The sequence below is a fragment of the Hippocampus zosterae genome, chromosome 18, assembly GCF_025434085.1.
Source record: "Hippocampus zosterae strain Florida chromosome 18, ASM2543408v3, whole genome shotgun sequence".
Classification (NCBI taxonomy): domain Eukaryota; kingdom Metazoa; phylum Chordata; class Actinopteri; order Syngnathiformes; family Syngnathidae; genus Hippocampus; species Hippocampus zosterae.
Genome location: NC_067468.1, coordinates 15,294,756 through 15,309,708, shown reverse-complemented (window position 1 = coordinate 15,309,708; position 14,953 = coordinate 15,294,756). Strand labels below are relative to the sequence as shown.

Sequence of the window (14,953 nt, the reverse complement as noted above, 5' to 3'; positions counted from 1 at the left end):
GGGAAAAAAAAACGTGAGGCTGAACCATCAATTGAAGCTGAAAGAAAAATTAAAATGTATATATTTTTAGAATAATAATAATGCTTTTAAGCAGAGTAAATCGTCAAGCATAATTTATGGTTTGTTTCTTGAGATCAAGCTATTTCACTTTACCTTACACATGGCTGACGACTCCTCTCTACAGGTTAGTTTTTCTTTTTATCAGTCAATTTTGAGAATTTTTTTACATTTTTTTTTGCAAAAACGTTCATTATTGAACTAATATTCATAAAGCAAATAATAAGGTATCTGAATTCATTGAATAAAGATGTCTCTCTTACACAGGCAGGCAAAGAAGACGCAGAGTTGCAGGATGAGGAGGAGCCGCCGTGCTTACCTGTTGACATGTGTTATAATTACGAGGAGCTTCACTCCAAGCCATTCATCACACCCGAGTCTGACATTCCAGAGAACCTCCTGTTCCTCTCGTAATTATTTAGTAACTATCTCAACCCCCCCCAAAAAATAAAAAAATACTTTGACATGTGTGGCCTTCCTCTGTGAAATTTGCATGTTGTTCCCATGCCCGTAATTTGTGACTGGAAATGCCCGTGATGCCATTTTTAATGCTAAATGAGTCGGTCCAACTCGCCTGTCGTTTTTAAATGGCCCATGACCTCATTACTTATATTCCGTATGTAAATAATTTTTTTTTACAGATTGTTGAGCTGTTTAAGTGGGGAAAAAAAAAGGATTTTGCTGTCACGGGACATTGAACTGCTCTCATCTTGATCTTCATGTGTTCTTAAAGTCATTCGTATGGCTACGACAGTGGCCGCAGAGCAAACCTGCAGCTGCTGGATGACAAAACTTTGGTCTTCATTGCTGGCCAGCTGCTCATCCTGCTTGACGTTTGCACCAAGCAGCAAAGGTACCTGCGCTCCTGCAGCGGTGGCGGAATTGGTGCCATCGGGGTAAGAGTGAAAAAAAAAATGGACTACATTTGTTGTTAATGGTGAGAAGTAACTTGCTCGTGATTTTTGCACGAGACAATATCACAGTATAAGCATGGAATAATTTGCTTTTCTTTTTCTCAGGTAAGCCATAAGAAGGATTATTTAGTGGTGGCAGAAAAGGGAAAAAAACCCATCCTGATAGTATTTAAATATCCTTCACTACAAGCATACCGTATCTTGAGAGGTAAATATAACAGCCACCCGTCACTGTCATTGATTTCCCTCGAGGGCTTGTGTCTGATCACGCGTTACCTATGTGTAGATGGTACAGATCTTGCATTCAGCTCTGTGAACTTTAATAGTGATGGCAGTCTTCTGGCCAGCCTGGGCAGCGCACCTGACTACATGCTGACAGTGTGGAACTGGAAGCAGGAGGAGGTGATGCTCAGGTGCAAAGCCATTTCTCAGGAAGTTTACAGAGTGAGCTTCTCCCCGTACAACCCTGGCCTACTGACGTCATCGGGATCCGGACATATCAAGTAAAGTATCAAAGTCTTACTCCCCTGGTAACTCCGATACCGTACGGAGATGTTATATAGAACAGTCGGTTTCATGGCTCACAACTAGGCTCAATAACGGGCAGTACGCGCCCTCCAATTCCTTTATATTTGCTGTTGAAGGAATGTCACAAGTCACAAATGACGCTAGCGCTTCGATGACAGATCGACGAGCGAAAAAAATGGCGGCCCCCCTGGTGAGAATTGTTCTTACTTTTTAGAGGGAGCATCTATAGAAGACACTTTGTCACACAGACTACTATGTACAGTATTTCAACAAGAGGCGCACGTCACAAAATACGCCCATAGCATCTTTTTCATATGAAAGGTCATTTCAACCCTGACCTATGGTCACGAGCTCTGGGTCATGACCGAAAGAACGAGATCCCGGTTACAAGCGGCCGAAATGAGTTTTCTCCGCAGGGTGTCCGGGCTCTCCCTTCGAGATAAGGTGAGAAGCTCGGTCATCCGGGAGGGGCTCAGAGTCGAGCCACTTCTCCTCCATATCGAGAGGAGCCAGATGAGGTGGCTTGGGCATCTGATTCGGATGCCTCCTGAGCGACTCCCCGGTGAGGTGTTCCGGTCATGTCCCACTGGGAGGAGACCCCGAGGAAGACCCAGGACACGCTGGAGAGACTATGTCACCCAGCTGGCCTGGGAACGACTCGGGATCCCCCGGGGAGAGCTGGACGAAGTAGCTAGGGAGAGGGAAGTCTGGGCTTCCCTGCTAAAGCTGTTGCCCCCGCGACCCGGCCCCGGATAAGCGGTAGATGATGGATGGATGGATGGTCATTTTCAGACCCGGAGATAATGACATCGGATGTTAAGTGCCATTGACTGTTCATCTTTCGCATCCCTTCCACCTCCTCAGGTTCTGGAAAATGGCCAGCACATTTACAGGTCTGAAATTGGAAGGACTTATCGGCCATTTTGGAAAAACTGCAGCTACGGATATTGAAGGCTACATCGAACTTCCCGATGGAAAGGTCCTTTGTCCTGCTGATCTGCCGCTTGGTTGGAATGATTCAATCGTCCCCTGACCGCCGTCCTTCCTCTCAGGTGTTGTCTGGCTCAAACTGGGGCAACCTGCTGCTATGGGATGGAAATGCGATCAAAGTGGAGATCTGCAGCAAGGGAGGGCATTGCTGTCACGCAGGCGTCGTCCAACCGTTCGCCTTGGAGGATGGACAGCTGATGACGTTCGGCTCCGATGGAATGATCCGGGTAAAACGCGGATGCGTGACGTGACGTCGCGCGGGTGTCGATGACGTGGTGACCGCTTGGTGCGTGGTGTTTCCTTTGCCCCCTTTTGCAGGGGTGGGACTTTGAGACCATCGACGCCGCTGACAGCAGCAGTGAAAACAGCAAGTTTGAGTTGGAGCCCATCAACGAGATGGCGGTGGGGCGCCACGTTTGCATCTTTTCAATCGTAAAAAGCGCCCAGGCCGACTCGACCGTTTGGTTTGCGCAGGTCAGAGGTCACCGGCCACTTCTTAAAATGTACCCGTAGCTTTCACGAGAGCTTTGCCTCAGTAAATCTAAAGCCAGTGGGGGGTTCTCTGTGGCCTGCTAGGATTCTAATGGAGCCATTTGGAAAGTGGATCTTTCATTTACGTACGCGGTAAGGCTCACCCCATCCCCCATTTTTTTTTTTTTGATTGATGTTAAAAGATGTTTTTTAATGTCTCTGTGAACAGACTCCCGATCCCGTGTGCCTGTTTTCCTTCCATGCCGGGCCAATCAACGGCCTCGATGTGTCAAAGAATAGTCATCTCATGGCCACGACCGCTTCGGACCGTGAGTTTGTTCTTGATTTTACTGCTTGGTGCTTTCTACCGCCTTTATTCCCGATTTGTCTTACTGTTTATTGTGCATGTTAAATCGCTCCATGTACAGCACTTTGTATTTCTATACTCGGCCGTGGGGAAAAATGGAATCCACGCACCAGTAATCGCAAAGATGTGATCATTTCCGTTAGTTTAAATTTGATTTTGACCCGAGAAATGTACCAAAGCAGACAGAGAGAACTTGGAACCACGGTGGCACCTGGATGACTTTACGAACATTTCTTAATGTACATGGCGTGCCTACGTGCTTGCAAGTTGCAAAATTCTGGCGCGACACGTGTTCAACGACCAATTTTTTGTCCAGGTTCCGTCAGAGTCTTTGACTTCCTGGCAAAAACAGAACTGACCTGTAGCTGCTTCACTCAAGGTGGAACTGCTCTCCATTGGGCTCCGCCTTCGGTAAGCGTTTACGGCACGCCAATGCTATTTCCTTCCCGATAGGGAGAGACGGAATACATCGTCTCTTATTTTCGTCCGTCTCCAGGTGACTCAGACTGGAAATTTACTGGTGACGGGCTTTGAAGATGGAGTCGTGCGCTTACTGGAGCTTTATGACCCCACGGGCCTTCAAATCGTAACCAGGCACAAAGTGGAGGCCCAGCTGCGCCTCAAGCAAGCCTTCAAGCCCCATAACGCCCCAATCACAACGGTTGCGTATGAACGCAATGGAACGGTCTTGGCCACGGGGGTACGGAGATTTTATTGTCCAGCATCCATTTTTCAGCGCATCAAATTCCATCCTGCGTTTTTCCTTGATCACCAGAGCTCAGATTGCACCGTGTTCTTTTTCACTGTTGGGGAAAAATACGAGCCAATTGGTTTTATCTGTGTTCCCGGGCCAGTACAATTGCTGGAGTGGTCACCTCCTTCCCATGTAAGTCGGTAGTTCATTTTTTTTTTGTCATCTGAGAATATATCACTTAAACAAGTCCCTATTTTGACCTAGCCTGAAAACAATCTGCTCATCCTGTGTCGAAGTGGTCATGTCGTGGAGGTGCCGTGTCCTGACCCCCAAGCCCTGGAGACGGCCAATTCCTTCCAACTGCTTGAACTGCCCAGAAAAACCTTCCGCTTCAAAAGCATCAAATCTCGAATCAAGGTATGACGTAAATGATGTTTTTCATGTACCCGGTATATATATTTTTCAACCGACAATTTTACTGATCATATTCACGTCAAAAGTCTCAGGTCTCGGTTGCCGGGCAGGAAAAAAACAGGCGGGCGAATAAATCTTGATACGTTTCTTGCCATCTGTGGTATTCAGAGAGAAGAGGAAATAGCGAGACGACAAGCACTGAAGGAGCAGCGACAGAAGGAACGCAAAGAAAAAGAAATCCCAGACGACGAAGAGGAAGAAGAAGAAGAAGAGGAGGAGTTGCCCCGGATTTACATCCCTGAACCTCCGAGTCCTCTTTATTGGGGTTTCTTCTCAGAGCCCGGCAAATTCTGGCTCTCGGTTGTACGTACAAAGATACAAAGACACACCAAAAACGGTTTTGATGAAGCTAAAACATTTGCAGGCCTCAGAAATTTAAATGGATGTGCGATTTATCGTAGACAAGACACCTCCTCCCCTTATGCGAAAGCATTCACACCGTCTTTCCTCATCCTCAGGGAGGATTTGACGCGGGTTACCTGTACCATTGTAAGTTTTCTGAGGATCAAGATGAGACTTGCGAAAAACGACCGGTTGAGCCTTTTGATTTCCTGGCCATCCATAATGCGGACCGCGACCCCATTCGTTCACTCACCTTCAGGTATTGCGTGTGCGTTTGTTGCTAACATTCAGTTAGCGGGTCCGCTGGAGCACCGACGTTCTCATTTTTACGGTTTGTGCCGCAGCTCCAACAGGCAGCTGATGCTGTGCGGCATGCACTCGGGCTCCGTCCGGGCTTACCCTCTGGATCCCGACGATGGCGCCCTCACCTCCATGCAGGCGTACTGGGAACTGAGCGTCCACGACAGCAATTACGGACACCTGCGGCACATCTGTTGCAGCCACGACGACCAGTTTGTGCTGACGGCGGGAGACGATGGGAACATCTTCTCCTTCGGCCTGCTTCCTCACGAGGAGCTGCAGAAAAGCTTGAAGAAGAAAAAGGCAAAGGTTCCGTCACCGAGGGTGAGTTGAGACTTTCCGGGAAGAACGCGTCTTTATAAATATTAGGGGCGGCCCGGTAGTCCAGTTGTTAGCACGTGGGCTTCACAGTGCAGAGGTACCGGGTTCGATTCCAGCTCCGGCCTCCCTGTGTGGAGTTTGCATGTTCTCCCCGGGCCTGCGTGGGTTTTCTCCGGGTGCTCCGGTTTCCTCCCACATTCCAAAAACATGCGTGGCAGGCTGATTGAACACTCTAAATTGTCCCTAGGTGGGAGTGTGAGTGCGAAAGGTTGTTCGTTTCTGTGTGCCCTGCGATTGGCTGGCAACCGATTCCGGGTGTCCCCCCGCCTACTGCCCGAAGACGGCTGGGATAGGCACCAGCACCCCCCGCAACCCATGTGAGGATTAAGCGGTTCGGAAAATGGATGGATGGATGGATGAACAAAATTAATAATCATAAAAATGGAGTCACTGTACGCCATTTTGTGAACACCGCCGAGCAAACCGGTTTGTTGACGTTTACCAATTATGAGAACACGAAGAGTTGAAATGATTTTTTTAAAAAAAAGGGACCGATAGGCTCGTGTACATAATATGGGATATGACACTTGACACTCGGCAGATTCATCGAACGATGTTAAGACATTTTAGGCAACGCGGCACTTCCTCTTCGTTCCAGTGCACAATTTAGCAGAAGCCAGAGAATTGGAGAATTTGATATCTTGTCATATTCTTGTCACAGGTGGGTCTGGAGAATGAAGTGTTAGCCAAAGACATTGACGATCCAGCAGCGTACAGGTGAAGCACGAATCGGTGCAATTTTAGCGGTGGTGGGCCGTTTCCTTGCCCGTCAAATCAAACATTTCCCATTCTGCCTCCCACCCAGCATCGAGACGGCCAAACAGAAGCTAGAGAAAGACCGCCAGCGTCGGGAAGCCGATGAGAAGATATTGGCCAAACGAAAAAGGCTTGCTGCGCTCCAGAGCACCTTTAAAATACTTCTGAGTGACAACCTCAGCCTGCCTGAGAAAATTCAATTAACTCCTGCGGTATGCATATGTAGTTAGAATGTAATAAATGCATCATAGATGGATTTGATGGATTGCATGCGTATGTTGGTAAGTAGGAACTGCTGCTGGACCAACGTTTCGAAGAGCAAGCCGAGAGAGAGAAGATCCGGCGATTAGACGAAATCCAGTACCAGATGAGTTGGCGGGAGGAGCATTCCCATTTATCACTCAAAAAGCTGCAGGACTGGTAATTCCGAATCGCTCATGAGGCTCCGGGCCCACGTGCGAACTTTTCTACCCAATCGTATTTTCATCGTGACGTAAGATTATCCCTCCTGCAATCTGAATGGAAAAACAAGCGTTTGGCGTTTGTCACTTGCAGGTTCAGTAGTTCTTCAGAACCGAACATCGTGACAGTCTTCGCCATCCGCAGCGACCACAGCATCTCCACCTACCGTATCCCGAGTATTTCTTCAACTCTGCTCAAAGAGGAAAGCGGTTCAAGTCACGGCGGCGTTAAAGGAACGGCTCCGGTTGATGAACACGACGTATCCAGAGACCAACCTGAAAAAGACAGCAGTGAAACAGACGGTGAGGCCGTTGTCTCCCCCCCCCCCCACTTTTGTTTGTTTTTTTACATGTCAAATACTGTCAAGACGTGGCGGCCCGGTAGTCCAGTGGTTAGCAGAGGTAGCGGGTTCGATTCCAGCTCCGGCCTCCCTGTGTGGAGTTTGCATGTTCTCCCCGGGCTTGCGTGGGTTTTCTCCGGGTGCTCCGGTTTCCTCCCACATTCCAAAAACATGCGTGGCAGGCTGATTGAACACTCTAAATTGTCCCTAGGTGTGAGCGTGGATGGTTGTTCGTCTCTGTGTGCCCTGTGATTGGCTGGCAACCGATTCAGGGTGTCCCCCCCCCCCCGCCTAGTGCAGGGCACACATAGATGAACAACCATCCACGCTCACACTCACACCTAGGGACAATTTCGAGTGTTCAATCAGCCTGCCACGCATGTTTTTGGAATGTGGGAGGAAACCGGAGCACCCGGAGAAAACCCACGCAGGCCCGGGGAGAACATGCAAACTCCACACAGGGAGGCCGAAGCTGGAATCGAACCCGGTACCTCTGCACTGTGAAGCCGACGTGCTAACCACTGGACTTACCGGGCCGCTGAATGAATACTCTCAATACATATTTTATGGCTGATGTGCGCTCGCCAGAGGAAGATGCGCCTCCTCCCTCGGTGCCTCGCGCTGGTGTGCAGCCTGCAGCAGACCGGCAGGTGGAAAGGCTCCAGAAAGCCGCGGAGAAAGCTGAACAAGCACGAGCCAAGATCGCAAAGAGGAAGCAGGAGTGGGACAAACTGTGAGTAGTGACATTCGACAACAACAACAGCTGCTGCAGCTCCGGATGAGAAAGATTTTAGTTTCCAAGGTTTCCCGTTGATGTTGTGGCAGTTATGCGGAGAAGCCGCATAAGGACTGCGAAGATCCACGAGACGTGCAGGCCATCTGCGAAGCCAGAGAGACCATTGGAGACTTGAAACTGAAAACCGACAAGACCTTCACCGTGCCAAAACATCTACGAATGAGCGCGGATAGAAAGAAAGTTGAGATGATCAACCTGGAGGACAATGTAAATCACGCACACCCTTAATACCGCGCCCTGAATTTAAAAAAAAAATGGCGTGTTGACTTCATTGGATTTTGCTTTTCTAAACGACCGCCTCCCATCCCACCAGATCCGTGAAAAACAAACCGAGATGAACCGGGAGATCGTGGCCTTGCGGGATTTCAAACTTCTCCTTCTATCAAAACTGGCCGCCCAGTCGAAACAGCTCCAGAAAGTCCAGAGTTGCTTACCGTCCGAGCTCCACCGCCATCCGGCCGCGCCGCCCGCCATACGATGCGAGGAAGTGCCGGAGAAGAGCCTGCAATGCACCCGAGCTCTTCTCGAGAGATACGGCGTGCTGAGAGAGAAAAGGTGGCTCGCTAGTCCTTCCGAAGAAGCCCGACCTTGCCGTGATTTAATTCCGTCTCTTGAAATGTTGAAATAGGTCGAAGGACAAAGAGGAAGAGGATGAAGAGAGCGGGATGAGTGTGCTGGATGAGCTGGAAAAGGAGATGGAAGGAACGGAGGAGATAGATGTCCTCGGTTTGTCCGCAGAGGAGGAAGCGGAAGGACTGAACGAGGAAGAGCTACGAAATATGGACCGGGACACCTTGCTCGACATGCAAGACTTTCTTCTGGAGCAGGTGTGTTTCGTTTATTTTATCCATCCATTGCCACTGAACATCTCAACGTCACGAGCAGTAATCCGTCAATGTCTCGTTTGATGTTTTTTTTTTACCAGATGAAGAGCTCGGTGGATCAATTTGATAAGGAGCACCTGATGTGTCTGGAGAAGGTCCAAATGTTGGACTGCAAGCTCAAACTTGGCAATCTGCGTCAGTTGACGCTCTATCAGGAGCTGCTGCTCCTCAAGGAGGTGGACAAGAGTGAAAGGATTCTCCAGGACAAGCTGGACAAACGTCTGAGGGAGCAGAATGAGTTGCTGGTGAGAAATCTTTTGGGTTTTGGATATTTCTTGGTCGGATGAACCGAAGTAAACTTTGCCAGCACGTGCCCGTTCCCCGTTTTTGGTAACAGTCGGAGCTGGAGAAGCACAGGAAGGCGCTGGAACTGAAACGCAAAGACATTGCGAAACGGCAGGAGAAGGAGAAATCCAACACGGCAGCCTTCCACGCCTTGCTGGGTGATGACAACAACTTTGAAGAGTATCTGACCAAAGTTTACAAGAAGAAGATCAAGCGGAGCAAGAAGAAGGACCAAGGAAGCGATGGTGATGGGACGCCTCGATCGCGGAATGTGGCGCGGATGTGCGTCGGTTGATTCAAAGGAGACCGATTTCATTTTGCAGAGGAGGACGAGGACAGCAACGATGACTTTGACGATTACGAAAATTGGGACGACGATGACGACGACGATTGGGACGGATTAGATGGAGATGGCGCTGTGGAGGAATGCCCCCAGGGTCAGTATTATTTCATTCATTCATTCATTCATCTTCCGAGCCGCTTGATCCTCACTAGGGTCGCGGGGGGTGCTGGAGCCCATCCCAGTCGTCTCCGGGCAGTAGGCGGGGGACACCCTGAATCGGTTGCCAGCCAATCGCAGGGCACACAGAGACGAACAACCAACCACGCCCACACTCACACCTAGGGACAATTTAGAGAGTTCAATCAGCCTGCCATGCACATTTTTGGAATGTGGGAGGAAACCGGAGCACCCGTAGAAAACCCACGCAGGCCCGGGGAGAACATGCAAACTCCACACAGGGAGGCCGGAGCTGGAATCGAACCCGGTACCTCTGCACTGTGAAGCCCACGTGCTAACCACTGGACTACCGGGCCGCCTAGTATCATTTCATCCGGCTCATTAAAAAAGACCGATAAGAGTTCCGCTGTCACGTTGCTCAACCGATATCTTGACGGCACGAAAAAGTCCCATTAGCAAGATCAAACAACTTGATATGTGCCTTGAGAATGAAATGAAAAAAAATCACTATAAAAAATGAATGAATTAGAAAAAAAGATCAATCGATAACTTCTCAACGATCATCATTTTTTACCAGTCGAAATGTCCCTAACAATACACGAATACAAATAAGTATACCGAGAATACCCGCGTGCCGCAGGTTGTGACCAAAAACTGTTTGACGACATACTGGAGCTGCGTGAACGTCGCCTGGATCTGGAGGAGCTGCTGGCGGAGGAGAAGAAGAATGCAGAGCAGCTGGAGAAGGAGTGTGACGCCCTCGTAAAAAAGGTCAGAGCGGGGCGGGGGGGGGGGGTGCGCAGGACTGGCCAACGGGCGCTACGTAGTGACTTAGGACTGAAGCTTTGATAGCAAACGTGTATTGTGTTATAGTCGCAGCATCTCGGGGTGGGGGGGGGGGCGGATGACTGGAGCGCACTTTACGATGGAGTCAGCCAATCCTCCATTAAGCGTCTCCAGTTGGTCCAAAATGCTGCTGCTCGCCAATTGTTTTTTTGTTGTTGTTTTTTTCCATCGGTTAGTCAATATGGAGTCTGATCGATGCATACTCACCATTTTCTTTGACATTTAGAACGTGAAAATCATTCATTCGTTCATCTTCCGAGCCGCTTGATCCTCACTAGGGTCGCGGGGGGTGCTGGAGCCTATCCCAGCTGTCTTTGGGTAGTAGGCGGGGGACACTCTGAATCGGTTGCCAGCCAATCGCAGGGCACACAGAAACGAACAACCATCCACGCTCACACTCACACTTAGGGACAATTTAGAGCGACCAATCAGCCTGCCACGCATGTTTTTGCAATGTGGGAGGAAACCGGAGCACCCGGAGAAAACCCACGCAGGCCCGGGGAGAACATGCAAACTCCACACAGGGAGGCCGGAGCTGGAATCGAACCCGGTACCTCTGCACTGTGAAGCCGACGTGCTTACCACTGGACTACCGGGCCGCTCGTGAAAATCATTGGAACTTTATTATCCGCGTTCCCGACAACATTTCAGAAAACGTACCTGGCACATACAATGTAATTGCAATTTTAGTTTCTTTTGTTGTTGTCCTCCTCACTCATTTTTTGAACTCCGGTCCCGCAGATGAAATCCGTGAAAATCAGTCTTAAGGCAGCGGAGGATGACTTGGAGGAAGTCAACAGAGAGAAACAGCAGAAAATGAACCAACTGGATGTTGTAGTTCCTCTTCGGCTGCATCAGGTGAAGAAAACTTGCCTCCATCCATTTTTTTTTTTGTGTTCATTTCGGCGATATGCCACTGCCGTCTCCTTGCGGATTTCCAGATAGAGATCGATATCAGCGGTCAAGTGCCTTCGGACCTCAGCCCGGCATTGGTGCTCACTCGGATGGAGCTCCAACGGCTGCAGGAGCGAGTCAAGGAGTTGGAGGTGGAGAAAAATCAGCAGACAGAGGTCTACCGTCAGGCCCGTCAGCAGCATATCAGGCTCATCAAAGAACGCAAGGACATGAGCAATGAGATCGAGTGTAAGACCCAAAACACCCGGAAGGACCGCAACACCCAAATAATATACTTGATGTTGTTTATCATTTGCTGCAGCGCTGGAGAAGCTGTGTCACCAGCTGATGATGACGAGGTTTGGGAGGGAAGTAGATATGGAGGTTCTGCAAACGCTGTGCGTCAACAAGTCGGTCGCCGAGATGAAGCAGGAAAAAATCTTGCGAGACCTCGCCAACGCCAAAGATATCCAACAATGGGATGTAAGCTAAACTTTGCGCACGTGCGACTTCTTGGATGCATTTTCATTTTTCTTTTTGTGTGTGTGTGTGTGTGTGACATCTAGAGAAAAGTACAAAAGTCTCGTGACGCTCTCGTGGTGATGACAAGGAGCAACTCGGAGCGTCTCCTCTGCTTGAATAGCCTCTTTGAACAGAAGAAGGAGCTGGAGATGAAACTTTACACAAGACAAAAGAAAATCGTAATGACCTTTCAAATGTGTTTGGATGCTGCCATGATTCGTGATCCTCCAACTTTTTTTTTTTTTCTACCATGTACCACCTCAAATTAGCGGCACCACCATGACCGACATTAAAATACATCCGCAGAGTAGATGTACGTTTTCATCAAAAGTAATTTCAAGGTTTTATTCCTAAATGGCACATGAAATACTCTTGTACGCCATTGGAACGCACAGTTCAACATGAACACTGCAGCGGTGTGCATGAAAAAAAAAAATCACTTGAAATATACTGCACATGATAGTTACATTAAAATTTTACCCAAATGGGTGTTTTGAAACTGAAAAATAAATCTTGACGATTAAATAAAGAACTTATGCCTAACTTAAAAGTTAAATAAAACTGCTCCTGCGTTGATTCTCTCGTCTACCGCTAGAGGGCAGTGGTGTCGAATCCAGCCTTTGATAATTACTGCATCCTCGACAGGGGTGAAAATGAAAAAAAAAAATTGTCAACCTCAATTTGACACTAAAGACAAAACTATTGTTGACCCTTTAGTGAACCTAAATCTTAGGTTGTAAAAAATATTGATCAGCCTGAAGAATAAATACTCACTTGTGTGTACTCAGGGCAAGCAGCTTCAGGCCTGCAGCAGGCGAGCAGACAGAGACCAGATCTGGAGTCTTCAGGAATTGGTGAAAAAACAAGCTGAGCAGATCGAGAAGCTATCCGACGAGATCAGCCAACTTGGGCCTACTGGAGGACACATGCTTTCCACTGGCCACGCTCATCTACCGCCGCTCCCTCCTCTGTCCAATCCCACAGTACATAAACGCACCAGAAAACGAGGAAAACTCGTACCAGGTTTCAAGGAAGATGACACGACTGAAAGTGACATCACTGACTAAGAACTGCAATCACCTGCTAATACTTTTTCTCATTGGGCTTGCTGTTGGAAGCAAATCACTACCTCGGGCTGCTGCTCAGCAGTAGACAAAGAAATGACACGACAAGAGGACCACCTGTTATATTTATATTTATAACAACAGAATTCCACAAATAAATGGCGAGCTCACGAAAAAGTGGTCAGACCTGAGCAGATTATTTTCAGGAGTGAAATCATTTTTGTTTCAAATAGACGTTGATCTGAAACTTGCACAATAGTTCCAATCTTATGTTAACTTCTTACTACTGGTATTTTCTTTTCGTGGTTTAAAAAAAAAAAACATTAAATCAAGAACTGCAATTTATGTTTTCCAGAACAGGTTGCTTTGGTGTGGTGCACAGAAATATGAGGTAAATAAATTCAAAACAAAGCTTATACATCCCAGTGTCTTTATGTACAGTCGAGAGTATCTACAAAGGCACGTCTTTCCTTCATCCATTAACAAATGATGCTTATTCAATCATGGTTAGACCACAAGTGGGTCACACACAAACCAATGCTTACATCTTATGATTATTTTTTTTTAATCGCTCGGTCTTTTTTTTTTCCGTGTGCTGAGAGCGAACATTGTATATAGCAGAACTTCATCAAAAGAGATGGAGGCGTGAACAAAGAAAATACACATGTGACAGCTGTGGACGTTGACATGAGGTAAGCATTTAGTTGGGCCACCAAGATGATAGGGTGAAAAAGGAACAGAAAGTAACCACATGCCCACATTCTTCCCCCAGTCAGAGGGCACTCAGCTCCTGCATCAGGCTCTCCTTCTCCCGCTGCAGCTCCGAGATGCTCTGCTTGTTCTGCTCCAGACGATCCTCCAGCCACTGCAGCAACGGTCCGCTCACCGCTGACATCTGGCTGCACAGGTTCTTGGTGAAGACGGACCCGTTGTGGATCTTGGTGACCGGGTCCAAGTGAGCCAGGCTGTGGATCTTGCGGTATGTATCCTGCTCCTCCTGACACAGTATCCGTGGCAGCTCCACGGCCGACTCCAGGCACACTTTACCGATAGCCTGGCGTGGGACGACGTGGATTGGGATCTCCACACGCTCGTACTCGGAACCCTTTTGGGCCTGAACCGACTGGAAGCAGGTGTACAGGACGCGGCCCGTCTTGGTGTTTTTGTCCTCGATGAAGCAGGAGAAGATGAGGCCCACGAAACCCTGGTCCAGCATTTGGTACATAGCCTGAGTACGGACGTCAACGTGCGAGGGCCACACGGTGATGTGTGGATGGGAGTGGTACCAGCCCACCACCCGCATCGGCTTGCCCGTCATGTCGGCCAGCCTCTCGGCCTCCGTGGAGGCTGCAGACAGCTGCTCCGGGGAGATCTCCACACGGTCCTTCCTCTTGTCCGAGCGGCGGAGGATGATGACGGAGTGGATGTGGACGATCCGGCTGACTTCTACCTCTCCGATACACAAACCCATCACTTCTTCTTTCTCCGTGCTCAAAGCGTGATTCATACACACCAGGAAGGCGTCCGATTCCAGATGAACCGCACTGATTGCCATTGTCTCTCTTTCCTCCAAGTTTTTTTTAACGGGAATGACGTTAGAAACACCAGCAGAAAATCGTTCGGGACTTACTTCCGTGTTAGTTTGTGCTTGGATTAAAACGGTCCGAGTTGACACACCGCTCAGTGAATAGTTCCGTCCCAAAGAAAGTAACGAAAATGTTTCCGTACATATTTAGTTTGGAAAACTGGTAGGTAGCCATCCAATCGTAGGGCACATACACAAAAGCAAACATTCGCACTCACACTCACGCCTTGGGATAATTTCGAGTGTTCCATTAACATGCCATACATGTTTTTGGACTGTGGGAGGCACCGAGAGAAAACCCACAGCAGGGGAGAACATGCAAATTCCAGAAATTCCGAGCCACAATGGAAAGTGTAAACGAACACAGCAAAAACGTAATCACAAGTTCACCCTCATCAAACTCAAAATAGTATCACTGTGCTTGTCAGCACCTGTTGAATAGAGTATTGCAACAAAAAAGGATTCCCTATTTGGCAAGCGCTAGGACCCTGGCAGTTGATTTCAGCAGTTTGTTGACCAATGGTAATTCCGCTGAAATGGA

General features: G+C 48.5%; 2 protein-coding genes across 2 annotated transcripts; one reads left to right on the top strand and one right to left on the bottom strand.

Annotated features, from left to right (window-relative positions):
• The first annotated feature begins 34 nt into the window (after positions 1-34).
• LOC127591621 (cilia- and flagella-associated protein 44-like) lies at positions 35-13,023 on the top strand. The gene is made up of 34 exons (XM_052051893.1): positions 35-184; positions 325-467; positions 791-953; positions 1,077-1,179; positions 1,258-1,474; positions 2,364-2,478; positions 2,552-2,716; positions 2,808-2,963; positions 3,066-3,113; positions 3,190-3,289; positions 3,644-3,738; positions 3,824-4,027; positions 4,103-4,213; positions 4,286-4,438; positions 4,604-4,798; positions 4,954-5,096; positions 5,182-5,461; positions 6,180-6,235; positions 6,324-6,486; positions 6,564-6,694; positions 6,830-7,038; positions 7,665-7,809; positions 7,902-8,079; positions 8,186-8,427; positions 8,501-8,699; positions 8,798-9,001; positions 9,094-9,286; positions 9,365-9,478; positions 10,142-10,272; positions 11,089-11,205; positions 11,289-11,490; positions 11,564-11,724; positions 11,808-11,942; positions 12,552-13,023. The coding sequence occupies exons 1-34, from the start codon at positions 161-163 to the stop codon at positions 12,828-12,830; spliced, it is 5,274 nt and encodes a 1,757-aa protein (XP_051907853.1). The 5' UTR covers positions 35-160; the 3' UTR covers positions 12,831-13,023.
• On the bottom strand, positions 12,942-14,674 carry brcc3 (BRCA1/BRCA2-containing complex, subunit 3). The gene has a single exon (XM_052051906.1). The coding sequence runs from the start codon at positions 14,380-14,382 to the stop codon at positions 13,600-13,602; it is 783 nt and encodes a 260-aa protein (XP_051907866.1). The 5' UTR covers positions 14,383-14,674; the 3' UTR covers positions 12,942-13,599.
• Between the last annotated feature and the right edge of the window lie 279 nt (positions 14,675-14,953).